This window comes from Carassius carassius, chromosome 1 (genome assembly GCF_963082965.1).
Source record: "Carassius carassius chromosome 1, fCarCar2.1, whole genome shotgun sequence".
Lineage (NCBI taxonomy): Eukaryota > Metazoa > Chordata > Actinopteri > Cypriniformes > Cyprinidae > Carassius > Carassius carassius.
In genome coordinates, this window is record NC_081755.1 from 25,367,612 (window position 1) to 25,386,877 (window position 19,266).

The following is a 19,266-nucleotide window of genomic DNA, read 5'->3' on the forward strand; positions in this document are numbered from 1 at the left end:
TTATCCCAATTATTAGTACCATTGCATTTATTGCTATGACCGTGTACTAACTTTACTAAAATTAAAACATTGCAATTGCATAAATTAATATTAAAGTTTCAAAGATAATTACAATTACATAAATTATAAAAAAACATAAAAATGCATAATTACAAATTATGCAAATATTTATTAAGCACATTGCAACAATGCACAGTATAAAATAAAATTCAAACTAAAATTTAATCCCACTCATCTGTATATTAAATAATAATGTACAGACCTACTGGCCTGCAGAAAGGTTTTAAAATTAACTGTTCTCTCATAAAAAGTGCATTTAGGTGAAGAGCATTTGAAATTTTTCTCTGTAGTACTAGAAAGTGCATTACTTCTCCAGTAGGCAAGACTGTTATCACTTCTGGGGATGGGGACTTCAGACAGATAACCATCTAGCTGTTGAGCAGTTGAGCTTGTCATCTGCCTGACATTTGAGAAATATTTGAGAGAGTGTATTTAAATAGGGCCAGGGCATAAATAAACATTTTTATCAAATTAAAGCAGAAATCTAGCAAAAAATCTAGCAGAAATATGGCTACAATCTGATATTATGCATGTATATGTATATGTGTGTGTATTATATATGCAGAGACGAGTCTTTTTTTTTTTGCGCTCTGATCTCAGTCTCCTGCGCTTGGCGCTTCTCCGTCTCCACGCGGGTTCTCCGCATCCAGCGCGGCCTGGAGCATTTCTCGTGTGCTCTGCCATATTTCCGCGTCCAAGTAATGGTCTTTATAACGCGGATCAAGCACATTCGCGATGAAGTGCGGAGGATCCGAAAAGATCTCAGTGAGACGTGTGCTAACAGACTCTATAAGACTGTACTTTTCTTTGTTTTCACTTCGTGGTCCGTCTCAATCTCTTTGTTAGGAGACGCTTTAGTGCTGCGAATAAAGGAATAAGAATAGAGAGAATGTTCTCTATTAAGACCCACTGGTGTGAAGTGAATGACGCGGGGAGCTCGTGGTCTGCGCTATGCAGGTGCACGTGCAGGTCGCGGTTTCTGTTTGCGTCATCATAACATTTCGGCCGTGTTGTTTCGGTAATAAAAGTGTTTCGGCCGAAAACCGAAAATGCACTTTTTGGCCATTTTCGGCCGAAAATTTTCGGTGGCCGAATATTCGGTGCATCCCTAATATATATACATATAAAACAAAGATTCATTCCAATTACAAGATATTTATAATGTTCACAAATTTATTACTAAAAATTATATGACCTGTGGTGCAGACCTGGATAATGTCCTAATTTAAATTCTTCAGCTTTCATTTTTCAATCTAGTTTATCAGCATCACCCCAGAGTTTTGGACCCCACTGTTTGTACTTTAAAAATGTTGACCGCCAACAAACTTCTTCTGAAGGAAAAGGTTCACGTACTGTAGATAAAACTGACTCAGTAGCTTCTTTATTTTTTGTGGAAAAAGACAGAAATCATAAAGAGACACCAGAAAAGATCACTCATAAACAACTTTACATACGTAGACTTAATAGTAGGTGCAAATTCTGCAAAATTGAAGATATGAAAAAATAAAATCTTGATGGGAAAAAAAACACTAAACAACGGAAGGCAAAACTGCAAAACTGGTTGTCCTTCACCACAGTTCTGATCAGTCGTCAATCAATCTGCTTCGACGTTGCTCGGGTCATTATTTTTCTCTTTTCCTTCTCTCCTGATCTCTCTGTTCTTCCTCCGTGTTTTTCTCTAGCACTTGCCCCTCTTGTCACGCTGCTGGAATTTCCTGAGCCGACGGGCCCACAGGTCCTTCCACGGGATGAGCAGGCTGCCCTTGTCCGCCACCACGCCGCTCTGACCGCGGGAGTCATCGTCATCAGAGCCCATCAGCAGGTACTTCCGTCCCAGTTTAATTTTTGGGCATTTGCAGGCCACATCTTTAGCGCGCACCCACAGGAGCTGGTCTCCTCTGCGAATGCGATGTCCACCCTGCTTATAGACCGATATGATGTTGATAGTGAATTTCCACCATTCGCCCGCCTTATCTCCTTTTAGCACGTGAACCTGGACAGCTGTGGAGAAAACAGTCTGATTAAAAGATGTTAGAGGACACATTCACAGAAACAAAAAAGTTGTATATTAAATAAGTTGTGAGATAAAATTTGTAAGTTTTATTTTAAATGATTTTTGTAATTATGAAAATAATATTAAAATGAAATTATGTGTATATATATATATATATATTATTGATTTCTAAATTGACATTATTATTGAATTATTAAATGACTTCTCTTTCTACCATTAAAACAACTTCTCTTTTTGACCTCGATTTATGTTGCCATACAATCTCCTTCCTTCCATCTCCTGATACTGATAAAAAGGAAAATTGGAGACCAGCCCATTCCGTTCTCTTCATAATCTTTTGTGTGAAACATCAAGCTTTTTTGTTACTTTAAAACGTTTATCTGAGTACCACCCATAGAAAAAAAAGAAAAAAACTTGTTTCACTTAGACAGCAATGAGATTGATTGGAAAGCAAATGGAGATATTTCCTAAAGTCTCCTTTTTTTTTTTACTTGTCTTTTTTTTTCATAAGTTTGAATGAAAATGGTATTGTTTTAATTAACCTTAAAAGTAAAAAAATTATAAGAATAATACATTTTGAACAAAAAGGATAAGATACAGTAAATATAAATATATAAACAAAAATATGTAAACATACAATTGAACTCATATACTAAAACTTAAAAAAAAAATGTATTGCCTTTCATGTAAGCGTAACAATTTGTAATAATAATACTGTAATAATAATAATTGAAATACTCCTCCAAAATCCTAAAGTTTTTAAAGGTTTACATTGAAAAAAGCAATCCAGGACTAAGTCTTTTGGACACAGTTCACTAAGTATCCACAACTACGGTGCAAATGGAAGGAAAAAGTCAGACATCAGATGTTAATGTCCAGTCCATGTGGTAACTGCTAACAAACACAGAGATCCCCGCGGGTCACACCATTTGAACTATCATCAGACTCACAGATTGCGAGCTAATCTGTACTTGACGTGGAATGGTTTCACACAGGGAGGACACCCAGAGGGAGAAAAAAACCACCTCTATTACACATTTAGCATGGACCCGGTGTGTAACGGTGAGGCATGGCTGTGCCACCCTGAAACACTCACACACACCCTGCGGCCAGTAACCCATGAACCAGTGGCACGTCATGTTTAAGAAATATGCCATTACAGCATTGTGTGAAAATGACACAGGAAGTGCTCTTTCTTTCCTAGCGCTTTTTCTTTTCGCTCTTGAATGTGAACACTCTCTTTAGAGAGGGAGGCAAGGATCACCCCGATTGCTGAAAGGAATGTCCCAATTGAGCAGCAGGGGGGGAGGCTGTGAGCAAATTGCACCCAATTTGAGAGAACTCACTCCCACAGGCCCGCCATTCATTGCCTGTGTTTCTCTGGGCCAGAGCCCGCTTCACCATCCAAATAACAAGAGGTAAAAAGAAAAGAAGGGTGTGCGGAGGGTAGCACGGCCCAGAGAGGAGGGAGGCCACTGTTTATCATCCCAGCCACAGAGAAGGTGGCAGAAGAATGGCGGATGTGTTTGGAGCTCATGAGCTATCAGAGCCCGGCTGGCGTGAGAATTCTGCTCCGGGTCTCGCTCTTGACCTGCTCTCGCTTCTCCACGGCGGGAGACGGCAGCGAGCCGAAAACTGACTCAAAATGTGCTATTGGGCTTCTTGAAATAGTTGAAAACAATTGCTTTGACTTAGTGGTGATACGAATTTCTGTTCATACGTGTTAAACATCGATACATAGCTTGTCTGGGTTAGAATTATGTTTTGTTTTCTAATGAGTGTTATTTTGAGAGGGAAAACTAGGTCATATTCATGATCATAAAAGCAAACACATCTCAATAGATTAGAATGTCGTGGAAAAGTTCATTTATTGCAGTAATTTAACTCAAATTGTGAAACTCCTGTATGAAATAAATTCAATGCACACAGACTGAAGTAGTTTAAGTCTTTGGTTCTTTTAATTGTGATGATTTTGTCTCACATTTAACAAAATAAAACAATTCACAATCTCAACAAATCAGAATATGGTGACATGCCAATCAACTAATCAACTCAAAACACCTGCACAGGTTTCCTGAGCCTTCAAAATGGTCTCTCAGTTTGGTTCACTGGGCTACACAATCATGGGGAAGACTGCTGATCGGACAGTTGTCCAGAAGACAATCGTTGACACCCTTCACAAGGAGGGTAAGCCACAAACATTCACTGCCAAAGAAGCTGGCTGATCACAGAGTGCTGTATCCAAGCATGTTAACAGAAAGTTGAGTGAAATGAAAAAGTGTGGAAGAAAAAGATGCTCAACTAACCAAAGGAACCGCAGCCTTATGAGGATTGTCAAGCGAAATCGATTCAAGAATTTGAGTGAACTTCACAAAGAATGGACCGAGGCTGGGGTCAAGGCATACAGAAGTGTCAAGGAATTTGGCTACAGTTGTCCTATTTCTCTTGCCATTCCTGAACCACAGGCAACGTCTGAGGTGTCTTACCTGGGCTAAGGAGAAGAAGAACTGGACTGTTGCCCAGTGGTCCAAGGTCCTCTTTTCAGATGAGATTTCATTTGGAAACCAAGGTCCTAGAGTCTGGAGGAAGGGCGGAGAAGCTCATAGCCCAAGTTTCTTGAAGTCCAGTGTTAAGTTTCCACAGTCTGTGATGATTTAGGGTGCGATGTCATCTGGTGGTGTTGGTCCATTGTGTTTTTTGAAAACCAAAGTCACTGTACCCGTTTACCAAGATATTTTGAAGCACTTCATGCTTACCTCTGCTGACCAGCTTTTTGAAGATGCTGATTTCATTTTCCAGCAGGATTTGGCACACTGCCAAAGCACCAAAAGTTGGTTAAATGACCATAGTCTGGGTGTGCTTGACTGGCCACCAAACTTTCCAGACCTGAACCTATGGGGTATTGTCAAGAGGAAAATGAGAAACAAGAGAGCAATAAATGCAGATGAGCCATTGTCAAAGAAATCTGGGCTTCCATACCATCTCAGCAGTGCCACAAACTGATCACCTATCTACAAATCTATTTGTGGCGGTCAGTGTTAATATTGTGGTGGGCCGCCATTAATAAATCAATGTATGGGAAACCCTGCAGTATGGTATAGTTAATGGTCACACTGACAGGTTTTACATGATAATCCCATTCAAGTTCAAGCAACATCCTGGCAACCACAAAGAATATGTTAGCAACAGCATAGAAGAATACTGAATGCTGGACATTAGCAACTACATACATGTAGCAACATCTTTAAACTACAAAGAATACATTAGCAACCACAAAGCATTGTGTATATTGTAATGGTCAACCTACCAACCAACCTAAATGCTTAGTGCTGAAAATATATTAAATGTGTCATCACTATTTGTTTTACATATATAAAGTGTGCGTATATTGAGAATGTGTTACTGTAATATATCAAATCTTTCCCCCTCTCTGTGTGTGATGCTTTAATGCTGTGATCACTGGCACTGGTTTCATCAAACCCTGCCAAAAGGGCACAATTCCTGTCTGAGTGCAGCACTAAACCACAGATACGCCATGCGGGTGGCAAATGCTTTCCAGATTTGTCCAGGTATTGAGAAAGAACCGTTTTTTCTTCGGCAAATGAAAGGTTTTGTTTGTTAGTAGGTTAACTTTGTTTCTGCCCATGTTACAGCTGTAGAGACTAAAATTGTACAGAGAAAGGCAATCTTTTTTACAGTCAACAATGACATGAAATGGAAAATCTGCTGCTTTTTTCTTAAAGAAAAAAAGACCCCAGTAAACTCAAGATGAGTGTTTCTTTTGGAGTCTCATACAGAGTGCTCAGATTTACCAAGATACCAGATGAGAAGAATTCATACGATATTAAGGGGGTCATAAGATGCTGCTAAAAAGAACATTATTTTGTGTATTTGGTTTAATGAAATGTGTTTATGTGGTTTAAGGTAAAAAAAAAAACACATTATTTTCCACATAATGTACATTATTGTTTCTCCTCTATGCCCCACCTTCTGAAACGCATCGCTTTTTACAAAGCTCATCAGTCTGAAAAGCAAGGTGTGCTCTGATTGGCCAGTTATGCAGTGCGTTGTGATTGGCCAAATGTTTCAAGTGTCTGACGGAGGTGTTACACCCTTCAACATTTACTGTTATGGTGTGTCCCGGTCAGGACACTGGCATGACATGACAAAAACAATAAAACCCATTACAAACGAGACATTTGTTGCATCCAGTGGGGACATAATTACTGATTATAATGACTTATACCGTCTTTTTACACGTTGCATTGCATATCTCGCCATGTAAACATAAAACTATGTCTGCATTTGTGATCGGAGAAACGAAAAACAACAAGTGATACTTTACACTGCTCAAAATTTGCGTTTGAATAATCAGTGGCAAATCCTTTACATATATAAACCTACTTACATACAGTGAGTCAGAAGCGCCAGACTGTCCTTGCAAAAAGTGAGGAACGGCCTGCGGCTTGAGTGAGCAACAGCCAGCAGCTAGAGCGAGGAACGGCCGCGAAGGAGCATCCGTTGGGCTTGCAGCAATCACGTGTGACAACCCTGGGCAGTGTTATACAAATCTTCCCAAATCGTGATGTAGACATGTGGGGGCGTGTAAGAACGAGCCGTTTTGTGTGGTGGTGGACAAGTCTTAACTTTTATAAAGAATATCTCTTTGGATTTGAGACTTTAGTCTTTGTAACATTACATTTCTTCTTTATGCACCAAGAGCTTGTAACACTCCAAAGAGAAAGGAACAATTGAAATCACATCATATGAGCCCTTTAAAACAGTGAGAAATTATGAGTATGCTTGTCAGATTCACGTCACGTTCAGGAGTGGCTTTTAAGAGGATTTCAACAGTTCTGTCATTTGGGTGTTTTTTTTTTTCTTTCTCTAAACATATTTAAGTTAACAAAGCTGATATAAATTAAATTAAACATGTTTAATCATTAATGAAAACTAAATGGGACTCCATTAACTCTGATCAGAGACAATGAGCAACATGAGCAAATTTGGGTTGATTTTGACCAATACAATTATAATTTCTCAGCATGAATTGTTGTAATCATTTCGATTTATGGCTGACATAAAACTTTCACCTGCTGTGTGACATGCCATCCATCCGACATTACTTTAAACCCCATTTTGTTAAACTTTTATAATTATCATGCATACTGCTACTGCCTTCATGAGCTCATATTAACTGATTAACATGACATTTGCAGTTAAAAAAAAAAATCTTGGTCACACTGCAGGGAAGTTGAAATGTAGACAAAGTGAAGTGAAGACAAAGAACTGATTAATAATAATGTAAATACATTCTACATTTTCCCTGACACATTCATTATTCATTATATATATATGATATCTATATCCTGATATATCATGGTGATAACAGAAGTGAAAGCTATGCACAATGCAATGCGACTATGTTAAAGTGCCTGTTTAATCTGGCGAGTTAAACTCTCTTTTGCATGAGGCCACAAGGCACAGGCCAGCAAAGCCATCCATCTCCAAAGCTCCATTAGATCGGCTGAATGGGATGAGACCACTTTTCTTCTCCGTCATGACAATGTGAAGAGAAAGAGAGAAAGAAAAAAACTAGAAGGTGAGGGATTTCTCTCCTGATTGAGAGTGGGAGAGAAATGAATTTAAAAAGAGGAAGAGGCCCATAGATTTGCCAGGTGTCCCGCTGGTTTTCAGTCTCCGTGGCCAGTGTGCTGGAACACGAGCCGCACGCGGTACACAAGCCGGCCTCTAATCTAATTAGTGCGCCTGATTACCACACTGAAGCTCCTGTGAGCTCCCCGCTGGGACGCCCTACGCCCAGCCGCTTACGCCAGGGCACTGACTGATGCTCCGCCGCGTGTGTGTGGCAATGCTAAGGAGCTCCGTACACACACTGACACACACACAAACACACGGTTCTTTGATTCATTGTCATTCTTCCCCCACCCAAGAGTAGAAGAATGCGCCTCTTTCAGACTGCTGTCTCCGTAGTGACGGCAAACAAAAGCGGATCAACAGGGAGTATTTCTTTCTTTCTCGCCTCTCTGCCTGTCTCATCTTCCAGCGCTGGGGAGATTTAAAACTTCAGCAACAGAGAGCTGGATGTAACAGCTCTACCTGGTAGTGTAAACGTCCTCTGGGTTCTGGACGATTTTTATTGTGTTGATACAAGCATCTGCTGCCATTTCACTGAGACTGTCTGATCAGACAAGGGTGCAGAATCTAAAATAACATTTGTCCAGCATCTCTGTTATGAAAAGTCATACTTTTTCTGCTAATGGTTTCCTAATACGCTTATTTGCTGCTTAAGAAACATTTCTTATCAATGTTGCTGCTGAACATTTTTGTGGAATCCATGATGGGGATTCCACACACTTTATTTTAAGATGTCCATGTTACACATATTACATGTACTTACTATTATAATAACAATTAATTATGTAAAATTACATGCAAGTAACCCTAAGTCAAACCCTTACAACCATATAACTCTTGGATCAGTTCCCAAAAGTAAAAGGGTTAGTTCACCCAGATAGCAAAATTATGTCATTAATAACTCACCCTCATGTTGTTTCAAACCCGTAAGACCTCCGTTTATCTTTGGAACACAGTTTAAGATATTTTAGATTTAGTCCGAGAGCTCTCAGTCCCTCCATTGAAGCTGTGTGTACGGTATACTGTCCATGTCCAGAAAGGTAAGAAAAACATCATCAAAGTAGTCCATGTGACATCAGACGGTCAGTTAGAATTTTTTGAAGCATCGAAAAAACATTTTGGTCCAAAAATAGCAAAAACGACGACTTTATTCAGCATTGTCTTCTCTCCTATGTCTGTTGTGTGAGAGAGTCCAAAACAAAGCAGTCTGGATATCCGGTTCGCAAACGAATCATTCAGTTCACCAAATCGAACTGAATCGTTTTAAACGGTTCGCGTCTCCAATAAGCATTAATCCACAAATGACTTAAGCTGTTAACTTTTTTAATGTGGCTGACACTCCCTCTGAGTTCAAACAAACCAATATCCCGGAGTAATGCATGCACTCAAACAGTACACTGACTGAACTGCTGTGAAGAGAGAACTGAAGATGATCACCGAGCCGAGCCAGATAACGAACGAAAGATTGACTCGTTCTCGATTCGAGAACCGAGGAGCTGATGATACTGCGCATGTGTGATTCAGCGTGAAGCAGACTGACACACAGAGCGTCTGAACCGAACTGATTCTTTTGGTGATTGATTCTGAACTGATTCTGTGCTAATGTTATGAGCCCAGGTAAACCGAAGGCTTGAATCAAGGGCAATCATCGCAAATGATGCCATTATACGTCGAGCGCAAAAGAACCGGTGAACCGTTTTCTTCAACCGGTTTATTGAGTCAAACTGTCCGAAAGAACTAAGGGTGATCCGAAAACCGATGCAACCGGTTCTTGACTCATGAACGAGTCAGTCTTTTGTTCGTTATCTGGCTCGGCTCGGTGTTCATCTTCAGTTCTCTCTTCACAGAGTGAAGTCAGTGTACTGTTTGAGTACATGAATTACTCCGGGATATTGGTTTGTTTGAACTCAGAGGGAGTGTCAGCCAGAGGTGGAAAGTAACGAATTACATTTACTCGCGTTACTGTAATTGAGTAGCTTTTTTGTGTACTAATACTTTTTAAAGTAATTTTTTAAATCTGTAATTTTACTTTTACTTAAGTATATTTTGTTTAAAGTATTGTACTTCGCTACATTTTAAAACACATTAATTACTGAGTAAAAAAAAAAAAAAAAATCGCTCCCTGGAAACTACGTCAGTAAATAATGGGCAGGAGGGCAAACTGGCGCTAAAATCACAAGAAAGATGCAGACGGTCAAAACAGGCGTTAGTGGTGCAGACACCGCTGAAAACGAAACCCCGTCATATTCTGAAGTTGAACTCGAAGGAAATGAAGTGAACCCCTGGCCATATGTATGCTCTATTATGCAGTGTAAGCTGTACTTGCCTAGGAAGACCAAACTAGCAGCTTATAAAATCTCGACAAGACATCAACCCTTCGCAAGAATGTAGAGGTAAGCTAAATAATTGCATCGTTGCATTGGTGGTTAAAATGAAGCTTTGACATTTTAGCAAGAGGTTTTGCACAAATTAGCCAAAAAGACAGTGGCGAGGAGTTTGCTATATATATCATCTGCGATAATATCATGTTTTTTGTTTTAATGATGTGCGCGCTTATAGTGCGTTCTTTCACTGTGTGATTCAGTCTCCTAAAATGCATTTAGAATCATAGGCGCCGATACCGTGGAGCACCCACGGAAAATACCGAGCACCCACGGAAAATGAGCACCCACGTGTGCCAGTGCCAGACTGCCAGTAGGCTACATTTATTTAAAATTAAACATTGCAGTTGGCGCTATGAAGCGTCTGCCACACTGTGATTGGTTATGTTGTTGTCAGTGACAGTGACATAACCAGTCGCATGCATGTTCCATATCCTATCCACCAATCACAGCGTTTCTGAAAACGTCCCATCCCCCACTTTACAGTGCCGTGCGAGTATGTAATCATTTAATGCTTTCCGTAATCACTAATCATTAATCAGACTAAAATGGACAGATTTGTTATAAAAAAAAGCCAAACCTATTAATATTGATATATCGACATTATTTTACTGGATCTAGTGGCTTTGGCTTTTTGTGAATAAACGTCCAGTATTTTTTCTCTTTCAAAGTTTTGTCTGTCATGTTCTTCCACCTCATTTCATACCCAGCAGTACGTTAATATGTAAATGTTACGGTACATTCCCTAGACTCCTTAAAGTTCGTAACAGGGTTTAAATGGGAACATTTTTCTGCTCAAGTATAGGCCTATATACGGTTTAAAAGAGGAAAAACTAATGGACACAAAAGTAGCCTACTTTTGGACAGAATACAAGTTCTTTGTTAAATACATAAAATAAAAAAATATTTTTTTAGCCTATATGAATAATGGATTCGAAACCTCAAAGAAAAGCCATGCCACTATCAAAAGAAACCTCGAAACATAAATGAGGTAGACATTCCCAGAAACTCATTATTTTAGTCGCAACAATCGGTTAATGGAAACGCTGTCCTTTCGCAATAGTCTTTTAATCAATATTTACAAAACATTAATTTCCCAAGAAGCTGAACGCATTAGCGGTTACGTGTCAGTTAAACTTTTCATCTCCAATCCTGTTTGTATTTTTGAGAAGTGACGCTGTTGTGTGTGTTTGTATCGGCCGCTGTCCATTAGCCTAAGGTTCTGAAATGCAATATTTTTTTAATAGCCTAGTCTATTTTTTTATTTTTTAAATGGCTTGCGCCCTTGAGCACCCACGGAGAAAAACATAAATCGGCGCCTATGTTTAGAATGATCACAAAATTGAAGATATAGGGGCAGAAAATTCACATATTTATATAATTTCATACATTAAATCAAAATCACACAAAGAATGCCGTCTTTTCCTCCAAAAATCATCATGTATATATACATACATACATATATATATAACAGTTCAGTAAACAAGTTAATTAAGAGACTTGCGTTTTAGACACCATATTGCCTTTTTTTAGCTCTATTTCTACAACCGAAAATAATTCCAAACACAGCCACCAAAGCACAGTTTTGCGTCTCTGAGCAACGTGACAGTGTTTCGTTCCTGAATGAATCAACCGTTTAAATGATTCGGTTCAATCGCAATGACTCACTTATTAACAGTGACTTGCTGACACATACTGGCCATTTTAATATCACATTTAAAGTATCTTTTGATTTTTTTAAATAATTAATTTCTTATCATTTCAAATGAGTATTCAACATTTTATGTCTTGTATATCAAAACATTATTCATGCATTTGTAACTGCAGGTTAAATGCATTCTTGTCCTGCACTAGTGTAATACATCTAAATGCCACTTCCAATGAATCTTCTGCATTTCCTCTGCATTAAAAGATGAGTTTGTTGATACTGGTTTGCCTGGTAACAGCCCAAATGTTTTATTATTCTAAATAACTGATTCCTTTAATTAAAAACCACTAGTTTGAGATTAATAGACCTATCCCAGGGGTGTCAAACTCAGTTCCTGGAGGGCCATAGCCATAGTTTAGTTCTAACCCTGCTCCAGCACACATATCATGTAGTTTTCAAATAAACCTAAATGATTAGATTAGCTGGATCAGGTGTGTTTAATTAGGGTTAAATCTAAACTGTGCAGGACTGTGGCCCTCCAGGAACTGAGTTTGACACCCTTGGCCTGTCCCATTTTTGACTCCCTCCCACTGTTAAAATGTAACTAAGTAATTTTTACTCTGAGTAAATTTTAAATGAGCTACTTTTTACTTTTACTTGAGTAGATTTTTAGACTGGTACTTTTACTTGTACTTAAGTAAAATTTCATTATTGTAATGGTACTTTTACTTGAGTAGAATATTTTTGTACTCTTTCCACCTCTGGTGTCAGCCACATTAAAAAAGTTAACAGCTCGTTTTTGCTATTTTTGGACCAAAATGTATTTTCGATGCTTCAAAAAATTCTAACTGACCCTCTGATGTCACATGGACTACTTTGATGATGTTTTTCTTACCTTTCTGGACATGGACAGTATACCGTACACACAGCTTCAATGGAGGGACTGAGAGCTCTCGGACTAAATCTAAAATATATTAAACTGTTTTCTGAAGATAAACGGAGGTCTTACGGGTTTGAAACAACATGAGGGTGAGTTATTAATGACATAATTTTGCTATCTGGGTGAACTAACCCTTTAAGTTAATATATGCTTTTATTTAGCAAGATCATATTAATTTGATCAAAAGTGACAGTAAGGACATCTATAATATATAATGTTACAAAATAATTTGGTAACACTTTACAATAGGGTTCCATTTGTTAACCATTTAATGCATTGACTATGCATTAACATTAACCAACAATGTGCAATACATTTGCTTACTACAGTAGGCTATTTCTTAATTTTTATTCATGTTAGTTATAAAAACACAGCTGTTCACTGTTAGTCCATATTAGCTCAGATCAATTTAATGACATTAATAGATACAACTATGGATTTTAATAATGTATTATTAGTAAAGGTAGAAATCAACATTAACTAAGATTAATAAATGCTTTAGAGGTACTTTACATTATTAGTTTATTGTAAAGTATTACCAAGATTTTTGCTTCAAATAAATGCTGTTCTTTTGAACTTTCTATTCATCAAAGAATGTATCATGGTTTCAACAAAAATATATAAATAACCAATAATAATTGATAAAACTGTAACAAATCATCATATTAGAATCATTTCTGAAAGATCATGTGACACTGAAGACTGGAGTAATGATTGCATCACAGGAATAATTACATTTTAAAACAGAAAAACAGTTATATATATATATATATATATATACTGTATATACTGTATACATACACAATATACACAATATATATATATATATATATATATATATATATATATATATATACATATTTATATATATATATATATATATATATATATATATATATATATATATATATATATATATATATATATATATATATATATATATATATTAGTTCTTAGCTAGGCCTGCAAACATAACTGTTATTGTCTGTTTTAAATGTGAATATATATATATATATATATATATATATATATATATATATATATATATATATATATATATATATCATGGGGTCTCTCTGACACATGGGGGCCGGTTGAACAGGGACACACCATTAGCCCTTTCATACTCCCCACCCAACGAGATTTATACTGCAGTCGGCTTAGCCAGTGTTACCTGTCCTATATAACATCAACATGATGAATAATTTCCTATGAGAACAACCTCCAAGTATGAACGCTTGTGGCTAAGAGTGAAAAACGAATGAAACTTAATACCATTGCCTGAACGATAGCAGCTCCAGATGACCAGCAATGCCATTAATAGCTCCTTCTCTCGCTTTCTTGGATTGATTTTATTGTTTTGCTAATCTGTGCCGTTGCTGATTCAACCGGTGGATATTATCTATATTAATATTATCAGCTTCACCCCAGAGGATGCCTAAACATGTTTTGGAAACCAGAGAGGGATTGTAAATGAGACATCTCAAGCAATGAGCAGTAAGAGATGTTAATATAGATAAGGTGCTACTAATTAATGAGGAAATTGCACTTCAGATGGCCTGTGTGTGTGGGATAAATTGGAAACTTGTGTATCTACAACTTTGATTCTGTGTTCGACAGTTTTATCCGCAAAGTCATATTTGAATTTTTGCTAAATGTTGCAGGCACGCTGAGGCCTTCATATACACTCGCATTTAAGCCTGGATATAAATATGTTTTGTATATGAAAGCAGGGGCGGCTTGTCGGGGGAGGCACAGCTTCCCCAAAATTTTGAGGTGAAAATGAGGAAGATTTAATGATAATAAAATTCACAATTCTTATGGGTTCTTATGGGTGCCAATAAAGTACCTTAATTTTTAAGCATGTACAGTTTTCAACATGCTTTTATCAGGGATTTCTCACATATGTTTACATATACAATGTTTGGTTACATTTTTACCAGGTTCCAGCACAGCCAGAAACATTTCTTATGTTAGAAACATGCATTGCATCTATTTAGGGACACATGTCTGTCTGTCTTTCTTCATTTTTTTCTTTCTTTCTAGCTTGGCAGTGTCTTGAGCAGAGGCAGTGCGGTCCTCACTGTTGGACACCGCAAATCTCAGATGTGTTTCCAGACTTGAGGCCAGTCAGGAATGAGTTTATGATATCACACTGTGAAATCAAACATCTTTCTCTCCACTCTGCAAACAGCCAGAGGACCTGTGTGCAGTCAAACAGAGATTCTACCTCTACCACATTTGCATGCAAGAGCCTTTATACTGCACCCTGATATAAGGTGAAGTACAACAAATGTTGTTTAATATACACATTCATTTCATATAATTTAGGGATCTGACAGACAGTTTAATCCAGGGAAATTTACAGTAAAGTTGGGTCAGTAAGATTGTTTTTAAAGACATTAATATGATTATCAATAGGAAATCATTCCATTTTGAACTCTATTTATCAAAGAATCCTGAAAAAATTTCACAATATTACGGTTTTTACTTTGTGCTTTTGGTCAAATGAACGCAGTATTGGTGAGCATAAAATATTTTTTTCTTTGTAATCTAATATGTTTCTCATATCTGGTAGAAGATGATAATTCACATTTTTGTTTTGCCACTTCTAACCTTAAAACCTATAACTACATTCTTGGACTTCTATAAGTCTGTTATTATATTAACTATATTAGTATTTAAACCTGTGAAATCTCTGCTTTCAACAGGAACCAGCTGTCCCCTTTGTCCTCTAGATGCTGCGAGGCACTTTGAGCGTGTCCATCTGGAGAAACCTGCTGAGTTCACACGCTTTGATGCTATAACACAAACCTTTAGCCTCTGAATAAGCTGTCAGCGCTATGAGAGAGGGGGCACACATAAAGAGAGAGATAGAAAAGACGTAGAAGAGAAAGATGTCTAGTGATGTGAAGTGAAAAGGAAGCAGGCGTTTCTCAGTAGGAGCTACTTACCGAAATCTTTTTTGCAGTATTTTTTCATGGTGACCTTCATCTTGCCCTTGGGAGTCTTACAGTGGGAGTCACAGTCTGAGGAAGATAACAGACAGAAAACTCGTGAAACGCAGGTAAAATCTGTGTGAAACAACAAAATGAGTTTGTCAGATGTGGAGGAAAACACGAGGAGGCATAATCTGGCATATTTGTTGTGTTGTGTTTTTTGTTGAGACATCAAGCTTAAAGTATGGAACTCGTGCTCAAAGAAGAAAAACACCTAAGTTTTACTCAGAGGCCAAAACTAAAATGAAAAAAAAAAACATTCCATTTGGCACAGTTGCTGATATTTACGTATATGTCCAAAAAACTAAGATGAAATTCTAACAGCTTGTAAATCAGTGAGATCTATAGAAGACTACTTAATTAAAATGCATAGACATGTCAGCTGTCACTCTATATTTCCTAATAATATGTCTTAGTAAGATGATATTTAAATGTTTTATGGTCAAAGCGCTGTAGTTTTTATTGTGGGGCAAAATATACAATTTAATGCAAGACTAAGAGATTAACAATTCAATTCAATTCAAGTTTATTTGTATAGCAGTTTTTACGATACAAATCATTACAAAGCAACTTTACAGAAAATTACGTTTCTACAATATTTAGTAGTAGCTTATGTGGTGACTGTCTGTTTGTGCACGTATGAAAGGATTTTTCAGAAAAATTAATACAAGACGTAGTCAGCCAGACGATGAACACTATTAACCGCAATTATTATATGATGCAGTCACACTTGTAGCAATATAAAAAATGTAAAAAAAAATCAAAGAAAAATTTAGATTACACTTTATTTTGTGTCCTTGTTACAGTGTAATTATACATTTAAGTGCTGAGTAATATTAATTAAAGGCATGTTTTCACTATATGGTTAGGATTAGGGTTTGGTTTAGGGATACTTGAATGTAATTATGCATAATTTATTGGTATTACAATACCGAGTACATGTAACGTTTAACAAAGACACTGTAAAATAACACGTTAACAACATTTCCCGAAAGTTGTATCATATTTGAAACTCATATTTTAACATGATTTTTCTACAAAAAATAAATTCCACTTGTTTTGTATTATATTGTCTAATGCAATAACGCTGACACACTTTTAAGTGTAACTCAAGTGATTTTGAAGCCTCTGCTACATTCGCATATTTAAATAGATTCACGTAAGACCTAATTAAGACTTAATGACTATTTAATCATTAAATCTTTTCTTCACTTAACCCAGTCATTTTCTCACCCTAATTATCAGCGCCCCCACCAAATCCCCCCACTTACTCTGCAATGTCAGGGCCGGGGGTTCACAGGTCATTTAAACTTCATTCAGGCACAGAACACCCTCATCACAATGCCCACAATAACGAATCCTCATTCAAACAGCTCTTTCCACATATAAACCTCAGGGATGACGTCCAGCGCGCTATGATTTATGTATTCAACACCGCCGTGGAGATTTGAACCCCACACTGAGGCCTGGCCCGTGGAGTCACTTCAACGCCAGCCATCTTCTAGACCCAAACCAGAGCGCTGGCTCGGTTCTCCTGACGCAAACCGATACCCGAGAGCCTCTCGTTGCAGCTACTTCAAATAATAATACGCAATAACTGCGAGATTTTTGGCCGACTGGAAGAGATGGGAGCGAGAAGACCTTTCAGCTTTCGCCTGAATATGGACAAACTTCATTATTTTCTCCGGCCCTCTGTCCAATCCACCCTTTTCATGTCCCTTTATATTCCGTTTGAATGAGGTTACCTGGGCAACGGCGAAGCAGGAAAGAACCACCAACCCGAATAATAAAAAAGTTTGAAGGGGGAAGTAAAAGGGGGGTTGAGGGCTAGAAGAGCGAGATGTCTGGCAGCTTTGGGGGGTGGTGGTAACACAAAAAGGTGGTGCGCAGAATTAGGATGTGAAGGACTGTGGGGGGAGAACTGGAGGCAGGAGGTGAGAAAAAGTGCGGAAAACGGGTGGCGTCCCAAAAAAAATAAATGATTCTGGCGAGTCCATATCAGCCACGCCTGATTTCCATGTAAATGCATGAACGGAGGACGGGGCAGCTTTTGTGTGGCGACGGCCCCTGTCCACCTCATCCTGCCTCTCTTTGATAAGACTGGGCGGCTATAGGGAAGCGGCACAATGCCTGACGCTGCCCATTACACCCACGTCCCATCCATAATGGACGTCCCCTGTGGAGGGACAAATGTCTGCTTAAAAGAGTCCCTCAAGCACAACTGTGCTGCTCCGCTGGGGAGCCACAACAGTGTCCTCACAGTAAACTACAGCAGGACAGGTGAACAGAGGAAGAAAAGAGGTTCAACTTACTATTAGATTTGGACACTTTTTAATGAAATCTGTTTAATCTTAGAATAGTTTATGTTAATATTAATAATTCTATCTAGAATTTCAAACTTTTAAACATATTCTATGTGCCATTCAAAAGATTATGGCCAGAATGTTTTTGAAAGTAGTCTCAGGGTTGCATTTATTTGATCAAAAATACATGAAATCAGTAATATTGTCAAATATTTTTACAGAATGAATCTGTTTTTATTCACATACATTTTAAAGCATAATTAATTCCAGTGATGGCAAACGTTGAAAACAGTTGTGCTGTTTAATTTTTTGTGGAAACATTGATTGATTGTTATTTACTAGAAAGTTTGAAATACTGTAATAGCATTTATTTCGAAATAGAAACACTATAAATGGATTTACTGTCACTTTTGATAAATTTAATGCATCCTTGATGAATACTTGATGAAGTATTAATTTCTTAGTAATCACAAACTTTGGAATAGTAGTTTATATAATTTATAATATAGTGATGTTTCGTGTTTTGTATTATCATTCTGTCATTTTAATTTCTTTATAGTATTGACAGAAAATCAAAAAAGAATGAAAATAAGAGTTCTGAATCCACTTACATTTATTTGAATAAAAATACTTCCTTATTGTAACATTGAAACAAACATTTTCCATAAAGCAGTTTTCAAACAATATGTATTGTGAAAAAAGTGCTATACAAATCATGTTGACATTAATAAAAACAGGTTTGTAAAAAAAAAAAAAAAAATACTGTGCTAGCTGCAATATTTTAAATATTTTTTAAATCATTTTAATCATTTTACTTTTCAATTTATACATTTATATTAATTATTTATTATATATATTTCACATTTTATGTAAAATGTAACAAGTTTCTGGGGGAAAATATTTGACACAACAAAAGCCAGACCCAAATTCATGTCTCCCAGATACAGTATAAGTACCACCGATGCAATATTAAATTATTAATTAATAATAATTATTACTCAAACAAAATTGATTGCTTGGTCAGATGGATGCAGACCATATAAGAACCAGCACGTCACACTGACCACTGTGCTAACCAGGGAAACGTAACTGCTGTTAATGAAACATCTCAGAGCTGATAGAAGCCAGGCAGCATTCAGCGGCTGAGTCTGGCTCCACGGGACGGCTGCACGTCACAGGCGTTACTCCCACAGCGCAGACAGTGATCGGGCTGCTTGGGTAATTGAGTATGAATAGAAATACATGGGTGTGTTCTCCCTCATG

The 19,266-nt window shown here is 37.4% G+C and overlaps 1 protein-coding gene across 1 annotated transcript in view; it reads right to left on the reverse strand.

The window, feature by feature from the left end:
- Positions 1–1,177: 1,177 nt before the first annotated feature.
- Positions 1,178–19,266, reverse strand: part of LOC132142773 (netrin-1-like) — a 63,164-nt gene continuing 45,075 nt past the window's right edge. The window contains exons 6-7 of the mRNA XM_059552886.1: positions 15,656–15,730; positions 1,178–2,061 (exon numbers count right to left, since the gene is read on the reverse strand). Coding sequence (XP_059408869.1) covers positions 1,739–2,061; positions 15,656–15,730 — 398 coding nt within the window. The 3' untranslated portion in view covers positions 1,178–1,738. The remainder of the gene's footprint in view (positions 2,062–15,655; positions 15,731–19,266) is intronic.